Source organism: Tauraco erythrolophus, chromosome 4 (assembly GCF_009769465.1).
Source record: "Tauraco erythrolophus isolate bTauEry1 chromosome 4, bTauEry1.pri, whole genome shotgun sequence".
NCBI lineage: Eukaryota > Metazoa > Chordata > Aves > Musophagiformes > Musophagidae > Tauraco > Tauraco erythrolophus.
In genome coordinates this window covers 84,320,187-84,338,621 of record NC_141468.1, presented here as the reverse complement: position 1 = coordinate 84,338,621, position 18,435 = coordinate 84,320,187, and the positions used below count along the sequence as shown (strand labels likewise).

Genomic DNA, 18,435 nt, shown 5'->3' with positions numbered 1-18,435 from the left:
AATTCACTTTTCCATGACTTTGCGTTTTCATCTTCCAAGAGTGTTAAATAGAAAATCTATTTTCTCTCTAAAACTGTCTGCTTCTAAATTCCACCATCCCCTCACCCCCCCCATATGTGCAGGATGGCCTCTGTGCAAATTTTCTTTGCCAGTATGTTTTCAAATCTTACACCCTGGTCAGAGGCAACAATATTCAGGTTAGCAAGAGTCAGCAGAAAGCTCTGCATCTTTGTTCTGATCTTAATGTGAATTTACAGAAGAAATTGCATCTGTATTCTGCTCTTCCACATGTCCTCTTAATCCTTATTCTTGCAAATAAGCTACTGCTGCACAAATTGTCCTGCTCATTTTAATGAATTCAAATGCATAAAATTTACAAGTTAGTTCTCATTAACACCCCTGTAGCACAGGCCAAACATTGCCTCAGCTAATGCTTTCAACTTTGTGCCATGAAGTTATACGTACTTGTTTAATTTAACAGAAAGTTACATCATTTTTTTCTTCAATACTATAAAGAGATTCCGTAACTGTACTATGAAAATCATTTGTCTTAAAATGAAGATGGGGCTCATGTGGTTAGATAGCATGTAGGAATAACCAGATATATAGAATGCAAACTCTACTAAGAAAAAGGAAAGTTCAAGTGGCCCAGAGGAGAGGATCATGACTATAGAAGTGATTTGGTGGGGGGTGTGGAAGGGCAACTAAGCACCAGGGAAAAATTCTTAATTTAACATTTTCCTGGTCAACAAGATCGTGGTTTCAAGTCAGGAAGGGTCACCACAGTCATCTACTCTGACTCCCTTGCAATGAAGGACGTAAAATGTTTGTCGCTGGGGAAATTATTTACTGGGGAATAAAGTCCTACGAGGTTTGAGTTACCTAAAATTGGACAAGTTCTGCACTGCTGAGGCTGCTGCTACAGAACCCTGCACTGACTCCCTAGGAGCAGAGACAGTCCATACACAGATCTCACGCTGCTGCCATTCAAAGCTTCTCCAGGATCATTCAATATCAAAATACTGTAGCAAGTGCACTATCCATGAGGATATTTAGGCAGCAATGTTCACTTTCATGTGCAGGAGTTGAGGGAGATGCTGTGACTTGGCTTCTGCAGAGACAGATGGCGTGTCCTCCTACAGTAAGGCAGTAAGTGACATCTGTTTCACTTCATCTCTGTGCCCAGAAAGCTTTAAGAATGTATGATTTTTTTTTTTAGAAGTAGTGGCTATGATGTTACGCTGAGGTAACAAAATTCCTTGATCGTGTCCCAGCACTTCACCAGAGTCCTTGAGTGATAAGAGAAGTTCACACATCGGTATCATTGCCTTCACTGCACATGCCTGTCCTGTGCTAAAAGATGTCCCAGCCCACGAGGCTTTTTCACTACTGGTTATCCCTCAGGTGAGAGGTACAGGGATAAACCGAAGGCAGAACAGTCACTAGTCACTGTTCATCAGCTTCTCTTCTCCCAGACTGTTTGGGGGGAGTTTTTGAGTGTGGGGTTTGGTGTTTTGTTCTGTTTTTTAGAATAGCTGCAAGGCAGCAGCCCAGGCTCTTTGCTTACAGGAATCAAACTCAGATCACCTGGTCATGCACCACCATTACTGAGACACTGGCCTTGCTCCTCAGAGCCTGCCATTCAACAGAGAACTAGAGAACGTCACCCTCTGCTCTAAGCTTCAGGCAGATAAGATTTTCTAGAGGTTGATGTTCAGCCTTAAAAAAACCAACCCAAGACGTGCACTTTTTGTTCTCCAAATACAAGAGAGATATCTTTAACACCATCCCTAAGACTCTTGAGAAACTGTAGAGCTGCAACTGGATCGTCCCTTGCAAGAGAGACCCATGTGCAAAACTGTTCTGATAGGCATACCGAGCATCCGATGTTCACAACTGCCCTGGAAACTTTTTTCTGAGCAGAACAGTTTGGGATCTGAGAGCACTTTTGCAATCAGCAGGTTCAAAGTGTTCTGAAATGTCATATGAAATACACCTTTGGAATGTCACAGGAGTGTAGAACCCCGACTTCTTGAGTCACCTACTCAAGCAAACAGAGAAGTCCTGGAATTGCACAACGATTTAGTACTTTTAACACATGATGATGTCAGTCTGCCCACGCTTGAAACTAAAGACTTTTTTCCATCTGCTATGTCTTTCCTATCCATAAAACACAAAAAGTATTTTAACCTTCACCAAGAGCAACAGTATTAACGGGAAGGAACAGAAAATGGCAGTGCACAATCAAGCTTCAAGGTGTTTTAATCATGAACGTGTTTCCCCAAGCCCTCGTCCAACTCCTGCTGTTGGTCATTGCATTTTCCCTGCCCTTTTGAACAACATGAATGCCAGCTACCTCCTGTGCAGAAACTAGAAGTAGGATCTGAGGTGGCAACGTACTGTTTTAACTTGGCTGTGAAGGTCATTCTTCTCTGTTGAGTTCCCTGCTTCTCTTTGCAGCCAGTCCCAGTCCGTGCTGCAGCACTGGGGACAAAAAGTCACCCGTGCAGCGCCCTGATGTGCAACAAAGGTCCTCAAACTTGGTGGTGTTAAAACTTTCACAGGTTATTAGAAAGTATCATTCAGTAAAAGTTTGGCAATTGAAGAAATGCTATAAAATAAGCCAGGGAAAATTATTTTAAGTGATTAAGAAGTCTTTTAGATACAGACCTAATGCGAGGTAAGATGTATGATACCGAACATTGAATCAGTTGTAATGATACTACTGAAGCTTTGTTCAGCTGGGTCTAGAGACCTCCTGCAGGCTAATTATGATACTTTTCATACCTGTAAGGTGCTAAAACTTACAAAATTGTTCTAGGGTCATTCTGCATTTTCCATAGTCTGTCTCTTGCCTCATCTTCAAGGGAGGCCAAACTAGCCTGCTCCAGAGCTGACGCTTGTCATACCACACAGATGAGTAACTGCCCATGATTTTACAGATCAATATGCATCACAGGTGCTATAACTGCTGAGGAAATAGGCACCTTTACTGAGGTTTTGGCAGGGAAAAAAAAGTACGAGAACGAAATTCCTATATAATTTGGTGGTTTATTCTGTAGAGGGGGACTAAGAAAACAGAACAGGCAAAGCTCCTTTCTTAGCTGAGAATCCAATGTGTCTGCCTTTTCAAGCAGGAAAGAGTGGAAACAGTGCATGATCTTTTCCTTGGAGCCCTAGAAGTCTGCAGAGCTATACAAAAGACCTGTTCAAACTATACAAGTATTTCTTACGGTACAGGCTCCCAACGTACACTGAGCACTATGTGAATTTCGACTGGTTTCCACCAGAGTGGTGCTGAGTCAAAGCTCAGGTGCCTTTTTCATGCTAGATCCTAAATATAAAATTAATGGAGAAAACAGTCATACTGAGTGTGTTTAAAATAGAGGTAGCTTGTTTTCATGAGAGAGGCTTGGTTGTTTCAGATGCCAGGTCAGAAACTGCAAACAAAAATCCCCAAGACATTACCAAAGTGATACTGAGGATGCACAGAGGGGATGGGGGTGGTGAGAAATAGACTGGTTTAATTACCCTGAACACTAACGAAAGAGTACTCTTGCATGAGACGTTCTTATTTGAGATTACTGTGGTGCACTGAAGATTAATTAAAGTCAAGATCTTGACTTCTTGCCTCAGCCAGTGCTTGCTCTTATTTCAGTGAGACAGTATCAGTTACACGAGGAGAAGGGTGGTCAGCTGGTGCTTCCAGGACAAGTCAGCTTCTCCCTCTGAATGGGTCTGAACCATCCAGCCTGGTCAGCTCCTTCTTTTCAAGCAAAAACTGAGCCTGAATTGCTTTTTTGTGTCATTTACTTTTGCATCGTTTACTTTTTGTGTCTTACTAGTACAGCTCATTAATGAATCCTTCCATGGACACTTACCGGGGAGAACTCTGATCTACATTTTTCACTTATCAAATCTCAAAAGCATGCGTCCCTTTCTGCTCAGTTTGGATTGTTTTCCATCTATGGCCAACCTGTGTTCCCTAGCCTCTAGCTGGATTATTCACAGCCCTAAGCCCAAGTTTATTTCTTTAGTCACAAAGTCATCAAATAGGACAGAGTATATGAGTATTTGATAATTAAAATACAGTAAGCTGTGTCCTGGGTAAAGTTGTCTCTTGTTGCCCTCAACCTTTCTGCCTGCAGCTCTTCAGAGCTTTATGGGAAAACTGCTGTGCTCCCTGTTCTTGTCATTTGATCAGCAAGGTAAACATAAATAAACAGGAGGAGTGGACACAAGGGCCACATCTGTGGTTGCACTTGCTAGGAAATGAATTACAAGAGCTCTCGATCCTCCTGCTTTAGTGAAGGTGTTGACCATGGCCAGGAAACAAGGCAAATTTCTCAGCTCCCTCTTGCAGCAAGGGGAACGGTGACCGTGTGGGCACAGCACGGCAGTGGGCAAACAAGAAGCTTGTTTGGCCAGATCCTCAGCTGGGATAAGCAGGCACCCACTGCCATAACGAGTACAAAGCCACACGTCACTGATGGACACCTTTCTAAAGAAATACATAAATAAGGACACTGATACTTCTCTGATAATCTCGTGACCTACTGTCGCGGACTGCCTGTGTCTTCCTCCAGAGGGTCGCAACCAAACGACTGTTGCGACCACAAGGTATCTCACAATCCGAAGGCTCTTCTAATCTCCAACAGAGAGCTCCCACTCGCCGCTCTCTCGAGGGCTCCTACCTCTCCAAACTCCAGGAGGGAAATGCCCCACTCCCTCTTGGGAGTGCCCCGCCTTTAAGCTTCCCATAGGTCACGTGGCCTCCGGCCAACCAACGTGACTCAGCACCTGTCTTGATGAGGCACAGGTGCTTCTCATGTAGCAGCCGGGAAACTTCCCCGACAATTCCCCCTTTTCTTTTAAAAAAAAATTGCCTCGCAGCCTTTAGGGGTTTCCAGCGTTTCAATTCCGTTTTCCGTCGCCGTTTGTTAACACCTTGGGACCGGGTCATGGGGAAGTCGTTCTCATATTTTTTTATCATACCATGTTGGCGGTGGATATATCCATTGTTCTGACGACGATGGATACATCCACCCTGGCTGCTCTGGCTGCTTTAGCATTCCCTCTGCGGTCTTTTCTGGACTGGTTCGCGGCTGATGCAGCGTTCCCGCAAAGGGCTTGCCTGGGCCATAAGACATCTGTACACGCTTTCTCTTTCTGCTGTTTCCCGACCGGCCGTTTGATTTGCAGTTTTTGGCGAGATGACCTATTTTCCCACAAATATAGCATCTTTGTTTGGTTAGAGCCGTGGCCAATGTGGTCATCTCGCTTTTTACGGGCCCGACTTTCGCACAAGCGATCACCATTTCTTCTAGGGAGGGGTCCCCTGGCAATACTTCAATGACTCTTCGACAATCGGGGTTGGCGTTGTCCTTTGCCAACTGTTTTGTCAGTAGTGCCCGTAGTCTACTGTCAAATATCTGCTTTTCTATTGCCCCCTGCAATCTCTCAACGAACTGTAGAAAAGGTTCGTTGGCCCCCTGTTTAATTGTTGAATATTTTGCCTTAGGCTCGGCCATTTCTGTTGTACGTAATAGTGCCTGCATCCCTATTTGTTTAACCTGTTCGAGGATCTGGGGATGCCATTGAGCCTGTATTGCCGGGTTACTAAATACTTGACCCGTTCCCATCAATACATCGGTACCTATAGCATAGCATGGGTCACTTTGGGGTAATTGAATATTCTGTAATGCCTGCTGGTCGGCCAATTGTCTCCAGACATTTGTGAAAACGGAGCGCTGCACCGGTTGGAACATGACCTGGGCTAGATGCTGAAAATCGTACGGCACCAAAGTTTCTAAGTTTAATAGTCGTAATAGTTGTGTCACCGCCGGTGAGTTTGGTCCGTATCGCGCTACCGCTTTCTGCATGTCCTGGATCACTTTCCACGACCAGCCCAAATGTTTATTGGGCTGGTTAGCACCCGGGAGGGCCAGTTCTACGGGAAACGCACTTGGCTCTCCTTCCATTTTCATTACCGATAGTTTTTTATTACTAACTGGTAACCCCAAGGCTTGTATCAAGTTCCAGTCCCCGGCCTCTATTGCCTCTTTCTTAACTTCGTTCCAGAAAAGTACTGGATCACGCTGAGCTGTCATGGCAGGCGGGGTAATTTCTGTTATTTCTAGCTGTGGAGCGGGGGATAAGCATGTCTCTAGAGGGGCCGGCGGGGCGGATTTTGGCGACTTTTTCTCTGGTGGAGAAACCGGTGGAAACTTTCCAGCTGAACTGTCGCTTGCTTTAGGGGTTTCTCCTGACATTTCCTTCACTGCAGGGGGGGTCATGGCCTGCTGCAACATGTTCACTACGGTTGCTAACTGCTGGGATATACCTTGCAGCATTGTCATGGCCTGTCGTACTAATACCGGCTGCATTGCTCGTACTTGTGCCATGTATGTCGCCGGATATGAATTTGCCAGGGGTGGGGTTATTAAATCAAACGGCGGAGCTGTAGGCTCGATACCTCCTGAGGAGGAAGGGGGGGTTGCTGGGGCAAAGGGTGGGGGACGCTCCAGTATCTCCTGGAGGGTGGGGCAAAGTTCCTGCATAGTCCCCGCTACTTTGTTGACCTCTGTGAACAGTGAGGACACGTCTAGTTCATTGTCCACACTGTTTCCCTCAGACAATTCGTTGCCCCCTTCGTATCCTTCGCTTGCGGATACATAATCTGTAAATTCCTCTTCCTCCTCTTCTGCTGACCCCTTTTGAATTATATTATCTAGGGTCTCCCATGTACGCAGAAGGTTGGTCCGGCCTCTTTGATTAACCACGGCTTCATAAAGTAACTTATCCCCTAGCTTTTTCCAAAGTTCTAGGTTAAAGGTGCAGGTAAGGTTGAATAGATCTTCGTGCCCCGCTGCCCAGTTAAGTAAACTATATAGGTCTTCATTACCTATGTTAAGCCCCGCAGCCATCCCTGCAGATTTGAGAAAGGTGAAGGTTTGATTTTCCTTGACAAAGTTCTGGCCCATTTTTAGCCCCCAGCAGCTCACCTTGTTTCAGGCGTCTAGGTTGAAACAGATCAATTCACAGCTCTCCTGCTGCTCTCGAGCTTCACTGGGTTTTATCTCCACCGCAGCTCACCCTGCAGTCCAGGCAGTTCGCGTTTCGACGAATCACGTCGGGGTCACCAGATGTCGCGGACTGCCTGTGTCTTCCTCCAGAGGGTCGCAACCAAACGACTGTTGCGACCACAAGGTATCTCACAATCCGAAGGCTCTTCTAATCTCCAACAGAGAGCTCCCACTCGCCGCTCTCTCGAGGGCTCCTACCTCTCCAAACTCCAGGAGGGAAATGCCCCACTCCCTCTTGGGAGTGCCCCGCCTTTAAGCTTCCCATAGGTCACGTGGCCTCCGGCCAACCAACGTGACTCAGCACCTGTCTTGATGAGGCACAGGTGCTTCTCATGTAGCAGCCGGGAAACTTCCCCGACAACCTACCACGCTCCCTGTAGACAAAGGTCAAGCTTCCTTAATCAGAGATAAATTTCCTGAAACTTTGCCTGGCGATAGATCTAACAGCCGTGGGCTTGTGGGACAAACTCATGCTGTGGATCACTGTTCAATTATTTCATCTTGGAATTTGAGCCTGGAGCAGAACCAGCTCCAGCGTAAGTAACCACAAGCATCCAGCTGGGTTACGCGGTAGCGCTTGGCATCACGGATTCTGCCACTGAGGTTGGTTAACACAAGGTGTTTGTTTTGGCACTCCTACTCCCGTGCCCCTTGTTCTGCAGAGCGTGGGGTTTGAGGGTTTTTTTTTTTTGTTTGTGTGTGTTTTTTTTTCTCTGCTCCCCATGGTTCTAATACTGCATTCTTCTGTAGTGACTCTCCAATATATTTCTATTTATTCTGCAGCCCTATTTCAACAAAGAAATAAATAGCCCACTCTGATTTTTTTTTTTTTTTTTTTTTGGCTTCTATGTTCTTTCTTGCACTTTCCTGCTCTGAATGTCAGACTTGAAGTTCTCACTTGTAAAGCTCCTCAAGGGCACAAGTCAATTGCTGAGTAGGTCAGGATCATGGTTGACAGCTCTGCATAACTGGCTTCCGTCATCGTGGGGAGTGGGATTTTCGTTTCCCACGGCAGGCACGGAGATAAGCCACTGAGAAAACCAGCCCTCTTGTGCAAATCTGTGGTATATTATATTATATTATATATTATATATTATATTATACTGAGAGCTGGATGGCAAATACAGCTGTGTGAAGGGAAGAAAGAAGGTAAAGACAAGCTCCTTCTATGCTTGTGGTCCTGTGAGTCAAAAGGAAATTAAGTCCTACTGGGTAAGCAGTGAAAGATGGGATTGCCAAATATGTTTTTAATGAAAACAAATGTCATTTCAATGCCTTATTTTGCCGTCACTAATTAACAGCAGGGGATGAGCTATAAAGGGCTACAGGGGTCCTGCAGGGACCTATAGGGGTTGAGGCTCAGATGTTGGGTAACTACTGCCTGCCCCGGGGCTATCTGCAGGCTGGATCTCAGCGGCTCTGGCCCTGAGGAGAAATCCTGGAAAGAAGCTTTGGCAATTCCTGAGTCACGATTCCCTCGGTGACTTGAGGCTATCAGGCTCCTCCTTCCTTCGCCTCAGTTTCCACGCTGGCCACTTGAGAATAGCCATAGCGGTGTGCCTCGCAGGAGGGTCACAGTGGTGGCCCTCGTTCCCACAGCCCTTTGGAAAGCTGGAGTGCTGGTCAAGTGCTGAAGAAATTAATTCCCTCCCTGGGACCAGTATATCCTGTGCGCTCTCCAGTCGCATCCTTCCAGCTTGAGAACTTTTCAAGCCGCTTATCTAAAGAGTTCCCACACGGCGATGTGTCGCTGCCCCAGGCCTCTGCTCTTGCTCAGCTGCAGCTTTCTCTCCACTCACCCCTGAGCAGCAGCAAAAAACCTGCGAACATTGGGAGCTTCACGTGCTTTCAAAAGCACGCTTGATGTTTTCAACATATTCTCTCATTTAGACTACTGTCTAAGGTTTCTGGAAAGGCAGCTGGAGACTCCAGCCAATTTTTATGGCGTTTTAAAGCTGCACATATGTTTAATATATCTACTACTTCCTTCCCCAGGGCTTCATGCTTCTCTCACCATTCATCTTTTCATACCGTACGCACAGAATATGAGTTATCTACAGTGTCACTACCATAATATATGGCATTTCCCAACACCTACATGGCAAATCCATTAGAAACTGTAACAGCTGCGGACTAACTCCAGCAGCGTGAATGCTCTACCTGGTGGGAAACAATCATAAAAAGTACTTTTCCCATTCAGAATTAAGAAAAGGCAGTAGAAACGGATGCACCTCCCCTTCTCAGTTATTTTTCTGACTCCAGGAAAAGGTAGGAGTCAATGAAATCAGGGGAGCTGGTTTAATCTGAGGCAAATGAAAAGAAACGCTAGTCCAAACAGCTGGCCAGGTGGCGAGCTGGTACTCCCAAAACTGGTAGAGTGGCAATGGGGAGCGCTTACAGCAGCGCCCCGCAAACTTCGTGCGGAAAGGGAAGGAAAGCCAAGGGGTGCCTTCTCCCAGGGCTGCAACTCTGCTTCTCCAGCAGCAGGTATAATAAAAGACTTGTCAGTAATGCTGAGCAAACACAGACTTGCCCAGAGAAGCTGTAGATGCCCCATCCCTGGAAGTGTTCAAGGTCAGGTTGGATGAGGCTTTGGGCAACCTGGTGTAGTGGAGGGTGTCCCTGCCCATGGCAGGGGGGTTGGAACTAGATGATCTTTAAGGTCCCTTCCAACCCTAACCATTCTATGATTCTATATGAATAAAAGCAGCAAAGGGATGAGGACACCATAGTTTCCTTGCTCACTGCCATCTTCCAGCAATTCCTCCCCTTGCCTGCTCTCCATGGTGTTGGCAGTGCCTGCAGGGCATGTGGTGAGAGGCTACAAACACCTTCAGTCAACAGTAGCTAATGACAGCCCTGTAACTACAGCCCGGCTGAAGCCTAAAGCATTTCATTGATTCTCCTACTTCAAGGCGGTGCTAGTTTTTCATACACTTATATATTTATTTTTGGGTGCTGTAAATGTAAAAGGCGTAAGGGTGGCACAAACATAAATGCAGAAAAATAAAGTTTGCTTGGGAAATACAGATGTACCTTGTTTCTCCTGCTCTGCTGCTAAGCCAAAATAGGCGAATTTACCCAATTCTGGGACTGAGGCTAGCTATGTAAAGACAAACACTGCTTCCCTTTTTAACCTGTGTGAAGCTGGCTTCACACAATGACTGTTTGGAGCAGTCAAAGCTTGGAGAATCTTCAAAGTCCAAGCCAGGGAACAGTTTCCAGGACAGTAGGAACCACTTCACAGTGGCTGTTCTTTGCCACATCACATCACTGCTGTCAGGTCAGCTCATCTGGATCTCCTGCACTGAACTTTTAATGAGGCACTGACAGTGTGGGCAAAGAGTAACGAAGAAGCTGGAGATGAGGAACAGAGATGGGAGGAAGCACTAAGTGAAGAGGCTGAGAAGGCAACTCTAAATACAAAGTTTTCATGTAAAGTACAAGGCAGAAGTGATTCCACTATACGCAGACTTTAGGGAACGTACTAAACTGGCAAGAGGAGAGAGAAGGGTGACAGCTGAGAAGAAATGGAGCAAAAAAAAAAGTATATGCAAGCCAAGGGGTAGGCAGGGATTCCAGATACCAGGGAGGTAAAGAACAAGTTTGTGGAAGAATAAAAATCTTAAGCATTTCTGAAAGGACCCGTTCGGGTCAGCAGCTTGGGAGATACCAGTGCCCTCAGTGACCGTGTGGGCAACAGCAGACTGGCCAAAACATGACGAGGCTTCATGGTAAGCAGGCGAAGGATTCCTGGGACTCCACCAGGAAGTTTTCCAGCTGTCTTTCGCAACGACTGCAGGAGACAGAAGCGGGCAGGGTGGCTATCTTATCGAGGCGGGCGCTGCAGGGGGTGGCTGGGCGCAGGCCTGGGGAAAAAATCTGTGCTGCACACATAAATCTCGAGCCCTGGCATTCCTTCCCGGTAATCAAACAGCAGGCTATGTTTAGCCCAACCTAAACAGAAACAAAGAACAGCAGGACTAGTCTTTGCTCCAACAGCTGCCACCAGCTGCTCAGAGGGGACGCAGGTAGAGCCGGTGTCAGATGTAGCTAAATGAGATGGAACAGGGAAGGTGGCTGTGCTTGAACGAACAATGTTGGCGTTTGGTTAGAGAAACTCTGCGTTTTATTATTTCATGGTTAGCCAGAAGGAAGACCAAACGTCGAGCAGAGCATGAACGCTTTCCACACCAAGGGCAAGGCGACAGCGAACCACGGACAGGCAAATAAGCAGAGGAAAGGGAGGAGGTAACAGATCCAAGCGGACCATCTTGCCACGCAGAGCAAATGCTTGTGCGTCTAGCCCAAGTTCTTGGTGTTCCCTTGCTTCAGCATAAAATAAGAATCAACAAATTGATAAAAACCAGCAAATGCACATATCGGGGCAACTGCAACAGCAGCCTCTCTCCTTGCCACCATGGCAAGGACTCTCAGGGCCACACATTCATGGGTGACAGCGACTTATTTCACTGATCCGTGAGCCCCAGGCTCACTCTTCTTACAGGCACCAGCATCATCCACTAAACAGGAGCATGGAAAGGTCATATTAATGCAACTGGTTGCTTGCAATATTACCTGCTCCAGGGGGATGTGTTACCATGCTTGCTGGGGGAGAAATCATCACAAAACCTCACCCAGAGTGACCTCATTACTGTTATGTTTCTATAGTACATATACACATACCTGGTGCGGTACCGTCAGTGAACCTGTACCTGGTCGAAAAGTGCAAAATTAGAGGATGCAAAAAGTGGGACTGTTTAATGAGTACTTTACCAGAGAAATATCAAGGGACAACTAATATAGAGGGTGTTAAACTTGATCACTGAATAATCTCTTAAGCATCTGGTTGTCGTTGCCGTTCTTAAGAACAAAGGGGAAAAAAAAAAGCAACTGATCTACTGTACCGGTGTAAAAATAAAAAAAAAAAAAAGAAAAAAAACCCCAAACAAAACAAAAAAATGTAACAGAAAATCCAGTCTCCTTCCACCCACGTTTCTGGATTTCAGAGGCACCTTATTACAGTAATCCTTCCTAGATACATCAGTTGGTATAGCATGGACTTTGAAGCTTTTGTGGTAGCCTTCCCTGCCTTACTAGTGGAGCTGGGAGGCCGATGACTAATCACTTCTTAATAACTCATGTTTCCTCCCCAAAAGTCCCTGAAATGAAACATACGAGCAGGGATTTGTGAAGTAGAAAATCACTTTGAAATGGGTTTCTTTCCCAGTAACCTGTACGTTTTTTGAAGGTGGGGGGCCAGGGAGCAGCAGCGGTGCTGAATTCGGTTCTATTCCCCGCACGCCAGACCTTGCAACTGGGAAGGGATCTCTGGTAGTGTATTTCAGACATATCCCCAAATAATGAAAACAAAACACGGATTTGTTGTAGGCCTCTCCAGCTTGAATTTGTTCTGTAGGAACTTTCGGATCCAGTTTGCTTTTCTCCTCATCCTGGGTTAGACAGGGAAAACAGTGTAAGCCAACAGATACAAATCTGCATCTACTCCGGGCTTTCCCAACTGTGACACTAAAATAACTGAAGCTGGTGAGATCTTCGTTTCTGAGACAGGACGGGCTCTTTGCAGGATGATATTTACTGATGCCACTTTATCAATCACACTCTTGCCCAAACGCAAACATCTGAGCTACTGCTGGATCAAAAGCAGCCCCGTGTCTCACGTACCTGGTTGCATAAGAAAATTATTTCCATAGCTGCCTAGAAGCAGACACGCATTTACTGGGGGGAGCCTGTGGGACCATTAGCATCTTCCCCATCACTTAAGCACCAGTAGAAACCACCCACGCTTCCATGTCACATACCACAGCTGCACAGCCCGTCCAGACAGATGAGAACTACATCTGCCCGTGGCTGGGCGCACCATCCACATAACACAGAAACTTGGAGTGTTCAGCCTGGCACGCACACAGCAAAAAGGCAAGTTGGACAGCACACGCTGCAGCTGGACATTCTGGCTTTTTTGGCCAAAATATAAAGGCTCCTAAGCAGAGGTATTTCGAGCATTCATAGTAACTGAATTATGAGTAGGAAAAGCATCAGCCATGCAGGGCTATCCAGTACGTGCCCTTCTTTTCTCCTCCTGGTTCTTACATTTTCACTCCTCTTTCTGGGCATGAATTGTACCTTGTGATGACATGGAAGAACAAGGCCTTTAAGTCATTATTAATTGTTACTACTGTATTTGTAAAAGGAGCTATTTAGGAAACTCTAACTTTTGTTACCATAGGAATGAAGCTGTAGGATTCAGCAGAAGAACAATTTAAACAGCAATGTTTAAGTAACTCGCTTCAACTTGAATTCTCCGCTCCCTCCAAGCTCCTCTTGGACAGAAAGAAAAAGACTTTAAAAGTGCTCTCTTCCCCTCCGTGCCGCCTGACTCTAGCCCAAATTAGGAGGTGCAGCCCTGTTATCTACAGCAGGGCTTAGCAATGTCCCTTCCCACCCACAGAGCGTCTCCTCTTCTTCCCCAGGGAAGCAGCAGCAAAGTGCTCCTTGGCTCGGGCAGAGCTCCTTATCCGTTATTTTTCAGCTAGTTGAAAGCAATGTTAATGCAACTTTTATACAATGAGAACTGGGTGAAAGCAGGAGCATCCAGCCACTGTACAAGTGCAGGTTGGGATGCTCATATCTGATGAGCCTGCCCAGATGAGCTGACACTCATTACACTGCTTAGTGTAATTCTGAACTCGGTGTCTTACTAGAGCACTCCTGTGCCCCTTTCTGAGTTGGTTTGCTCCCCCTTTTCTATTTGAACCGTTTATAGACTCATAGATTTCTAGGTTGGAAAAGACCTTAGAGATCATCCAGTCCAACCGTCCCTAATCCCCCATTAAACCATATTGCTAAGTAGATCATCCACCCTATTCTTAAACACATTCAGGGATGGGGACTCAACCACCTCCCTGGGCAGCCTATTCCAGTGGCTGACAACCTTTTCAGAGAAGAAATACTTTCTAACATGCAACCTGTACCTCCCCTGACTAAGCTTCTACCCATTTCCTCTTGTTTTTCACCCATCACTAAAGAAAACAGGACAGGGGAGTTGATAAGCAATTCTGCTGGCCTTCTCCAGCAGGCAGGAGGAGACAAGACAAGGAAGGAGAATAGTGAAAATCTGACACTCGGACTTGCTATTCCCCCTTGTTTGTTTTTTAAACCTTTGAACCATGGAAACTTGATAAGAATCAAGAAAATGGAGAAAAGTTTTGTTTTCCCTGGCTTTAACTCTCTTCTGAGATGCTATCACTATTCTGACTTGTGAACAGTGTTCTGGTTTCCCACCTCATGTTTGGGAGAGTCTTGGATTAATTGGAAGGGACTACTCAGTAGAACAAGGAATCTTGCACCTCATTAAACAGATGTCTAGTGTTAACAACGAGATTAGGATGTTCCTCAGCTCTCAGTAACAATTCTATCAACTTCCACAGTGTGTGAGGGACAGCTTTAATTCTCCACATGTCCCAAAGCACAACGCTGCTTTCTTCTTGGCTGCTTTGACTCACTGATCCAAAGTCCCGGTCAGGAACTGGAAGAGGAGCCTCTCCAGGATATTACAATATGTGTCTGTAACTCTACAGATGCTGTCAGGTGGTGAAGCCACTTAGAGATTAAGAACCTAATGCCTGGCTCTTCCTCAGCAAATGAAGATAAGCCAAGAAAGCAAGCCAGTGACCATATTTTGGCATGACTTTCTGGCAATTACAGTGGCCTTATTTATCACCCACTGTCTCCTTTTCATCACACGTATCTAGCGTGCTCCAGTGTTCTGCTTTGCATTCTTGCTTCTTGAGTCCGGCTTATCTTTCAGCTGTCTGGCCAAGCCTACTCCAGTAACCCACGACCACAGGATCCTGTCTCAACAACATGTTACAAGGGATAAGGAATTACATTACTAAAAAAAGACACTATCAACACTAATTTGACAGGGTATTTATCCATCAAGCCCAGCTACCTGAAGACTACTTTGTGCCCAGCTCTGCTTCTAGCAAAGGTGCAACAGCACTTGCACGGCTCCTACGGTCGGCTACAGGCACACAGGTATTTTCAGACACCCACACAACACCCACACTCTTAAATTAATGCTCTGAGTTGGCCGAGCTGCTGACACTGGATCCTTTTATGGGAACGCACAAGAGGGGTTTTCATAAGCAAGCTGGAGATTCTGGGAGGGCACGGTTGCTGCTCTGTCGAGGTGGTTGACAGCACCCTGTAGTCTTTCCACCCCCTTAAGTTCACCTTGCTCTGCTGCCCACTTATTTGCACCTTCATTTCCACACAGATCCACAGGCATGGTCACAGTCAAAAAGAAGGGACCTTAGTCATGTTTTACGTAATATTTCCTTGCGTGTCTAAGGAAAAAAATAAAAAAGAGAGAGGAGGAGGAGGACAACTCTGAAAGACTAGGATGTTTTTATTGGCTTTTTGTTAAAAATGGTCTCCCACCTAGTTTCAGTAGTTCAAGAAAACATATTTTTACCATAAAATCCTAGTACAGGGAAGTCTACAAAAAGGACACAACAGGTTAAAAAAGCTCTTGTTGATCCTGTACTGGTGAGGTGTTTTAACTGAACTCTCAACTGGTAGTTTTTCTATTCTTTAAATATAAACCCTCAAATGGTTCAGAATATCAGGGCGAGGGGAGTCTTTTAGTGTTAAATTCTCCTGCAAACCAAAAGCAGAACCCCTGAAGTTACTCTCAAAACTTAGAGGAGACAGTGAAATACAAATACAAAAGAGGGGTGGGGGTGAGCACAGCAGGAGAGAAGGAACAGTTCAAACTTATCCCAGCATACTATCAGCATTCCCTCAGGTATTTTATTCAAAAAGGTAGAATTTAATCTGCATTGTCTTTGTGTAAGTGGTATAATCTCTAACAACCTCTGCCTCGCACACGCCTTTTTTCCTGAAGACTGACAGCGTTCTGGGTAAAAGTGCTTTTATAAACAACCCGTTCCAAAGTCACCAAAACTATAATAGCAGTTTATGAGCCAGAACCTTGGCACTTCTAATATAAAAGTTACTTTGGGGAACCGGAGCCGGCCGACAGCAACTGGGAGTCTTGCCTAATGCTCTTACAGGTACATCCTACCTCCTGACTTCTTTCGTGCAGATTTATCTAAAATAAACAGTACCTTGCAGTTCCCAAACTGGCACGGGAGCATAATCACGCTCAGTTTGATCATGGCTGAAGAACAAACTTTAAATTTTTATTTCATCAATTTCTGATGTGTGAATCCTCACAAATCAGGTGACAAACCTGATACGAAGGTCTGCCATCACGCTACAGCGTCTGCTCTAGCCACAAATTCTCACAGGTGATCAGATTTGATCAACAACAGGATCAATTCAGCCTCCTGATTTCCTCACCCCTGTGATGCAAAGAGCTGTCAAGTTAATGCAACACCACGGAGCCACCCGAGAGAGCTTGCAGCCCTCGCATCATGCTCCTCGTCTCACCGAAGGAAAGGCTGCTTGAAGAAATGGATTTTGAACATTTATGCCTCCCCCTTGTGTTCCTACCATATGAACTCACCAGACTATGTTTGTTTCTCAAAAGATTGCTCCAAAGGCAAACTGTACACATCATATTTCCTTGTTTTCCTGGTAAATACGTAAATCCAAGAGAGGACTGAGAAAAAAAAATTCTACGAGTTGCTGAGTCTAAAATTTCCCACTGAAATCGACCAGAATTATGGCTATTACAGAAGTCATCCAATATTTAACACGAGGATCTGATCTGAGGGGATAGGGAGCATAATATAATACCTTTATCTAACACAAGCTACAAAGAGACAAACTAAATGCTAAACCTATTCCAGTGGAAAAGAGCAATCTTACCACTCATTTCATGAGAAGTGGGATTGTGTTGGGGTGAGAAGTTCGGGGTTTTTTTGGTTTTGTGGGGTATTTTAAAAGAGATAAAAGTAGTTTTATTCTGGAGAACCTGGAGAAAACAGTGTGGAAAGCAAGAGAGAGAGAACTTCTGACCTGATCCTGACCTCCCTGACAAGAATAAGGTCGCAGCTGTCCTTTTGTACAAAGAGTTTGTCTGCACAGGGGGAGCAAAGTTACCTGATGACAAGCAGAAGGAAAAAAAAAATCAGACAACAAACATACCTGACTTGCCCACACCAGCTCGACCGAAGATCGCCAGCTTCACTTCTGCGCTCTTAGCCATGCTGGAAGGAAGGGAGTGGTGACAAATTCACTCGATTATCAAAAGCAAAGCAGAAGAACTGTTCCCAGCTCCTGTCTTCAGCTTCACCGTGTCATTGTGACGTCAATGCAGAGCCTGGGGAAGAACACCATGAGGATAGAGCTGCAAGGAGCCAGGCTCTCCCTCACCCCCCCTCCTTTATTCTTTTTGAAACAGCCATGGTAACTGATGCTGCGCTCCCGCTTTAAACATCGCAGTAACATCCCTGACACATTTGGCATTGTTTGTGCAAAGCCTACCTTCAGCTTTCCAGCTCTTGTAATATTGCAAAAGGTACTTAACAACCCAAAGTACCTGCCTCACAAGGTTTCTTATTCCTTCTTTCTCTTTCAGTGGCACTCGCTTATATACTGTATTTGCCTCAACTCCAATGAATTAGTTTTTGTAGAATGTATTTAAAAGCCACGAGCACTCCCAGATAGTGCCTGCAGATAGCTGATCTTTCCTCCCATTCAGAAAGGTTTCAATTACTCAGCTGCAGTTGCTTAAAAACCTCTAAGCACTCATACCTTGCCTGTTCTGCTAAACAAATCCATACTCAGAAGTTCTCTAGTGCTCCTTGTTTAAGCTGCCTCGGCTCATATATAAACATTCGGCAAAGCGTGGGGTTAGAAAAAGGATGCCAGAATTCCTGGTGATACACTTTTAACAGGCCACAGGGGAATTATCTATATTCACAGCTTTGCTGCATGACCTTGAGCAAGTCACCTGCCACGTTGTCTCCTCGATTTCTCTAACCTGCACAATAAATAACACAACAGTACCTGTCATTGTAAAATGCTTTAAGATCTTGGGTGAAAAATGTCACCTGTGACGATGATGATGATGATCCATCCAGAGCCCGGACTAAATCCTCAAAAAATCTAGTCTCCCTTTAAAACAGGGTAGAACTTTACTTGCAAATGCAACCTGATAGGAAGGTCTGCCATCATGCTCCAGCGTCTGCTCTAGCCACGAATTCCCACAGAGCTTCCTACGTCACTATGTTAAGGCTACCCGCTCTACAGCAAAGCGGATTCTTGAAATAGAAGCCTGGGGGTTTTGAGTACAAAAAACAGCTTGTAAAAAGAAAGAGTAAAGCCACCTTATGCAAAGAAGAGCTCCAATACACCT

The 18,435-nt window shown here is 45.5% G+C and overlaps 1 protein-coding gene across 2 annotated transcripts in view; it reads right to left on the bottom strand.

Moving 5' to 3' along the window:
* The window catches only part of RERG (RAS like estrogen regulated growth inhibitor), a 108,567-nt gene extending 91,284 nt beyond the window's left edge, over positions 1-17,283 (bottom strand). For both annotated transcript variants that reach the window (XM_086610605.1, XM_086610606.1), the window contains exon 1: positions 17,223-17,283. In XM_086610605.1, coding sequence (XP_086466731.1) covers positions 17,223-17,283 — 61 coding nt within the window. The remainder of the gene's footprint in view (positions 1-17,222) is intronic.
* Between the last annotated feature and the right edge of the window lie 1,152 nt (positions 17,284-18,435).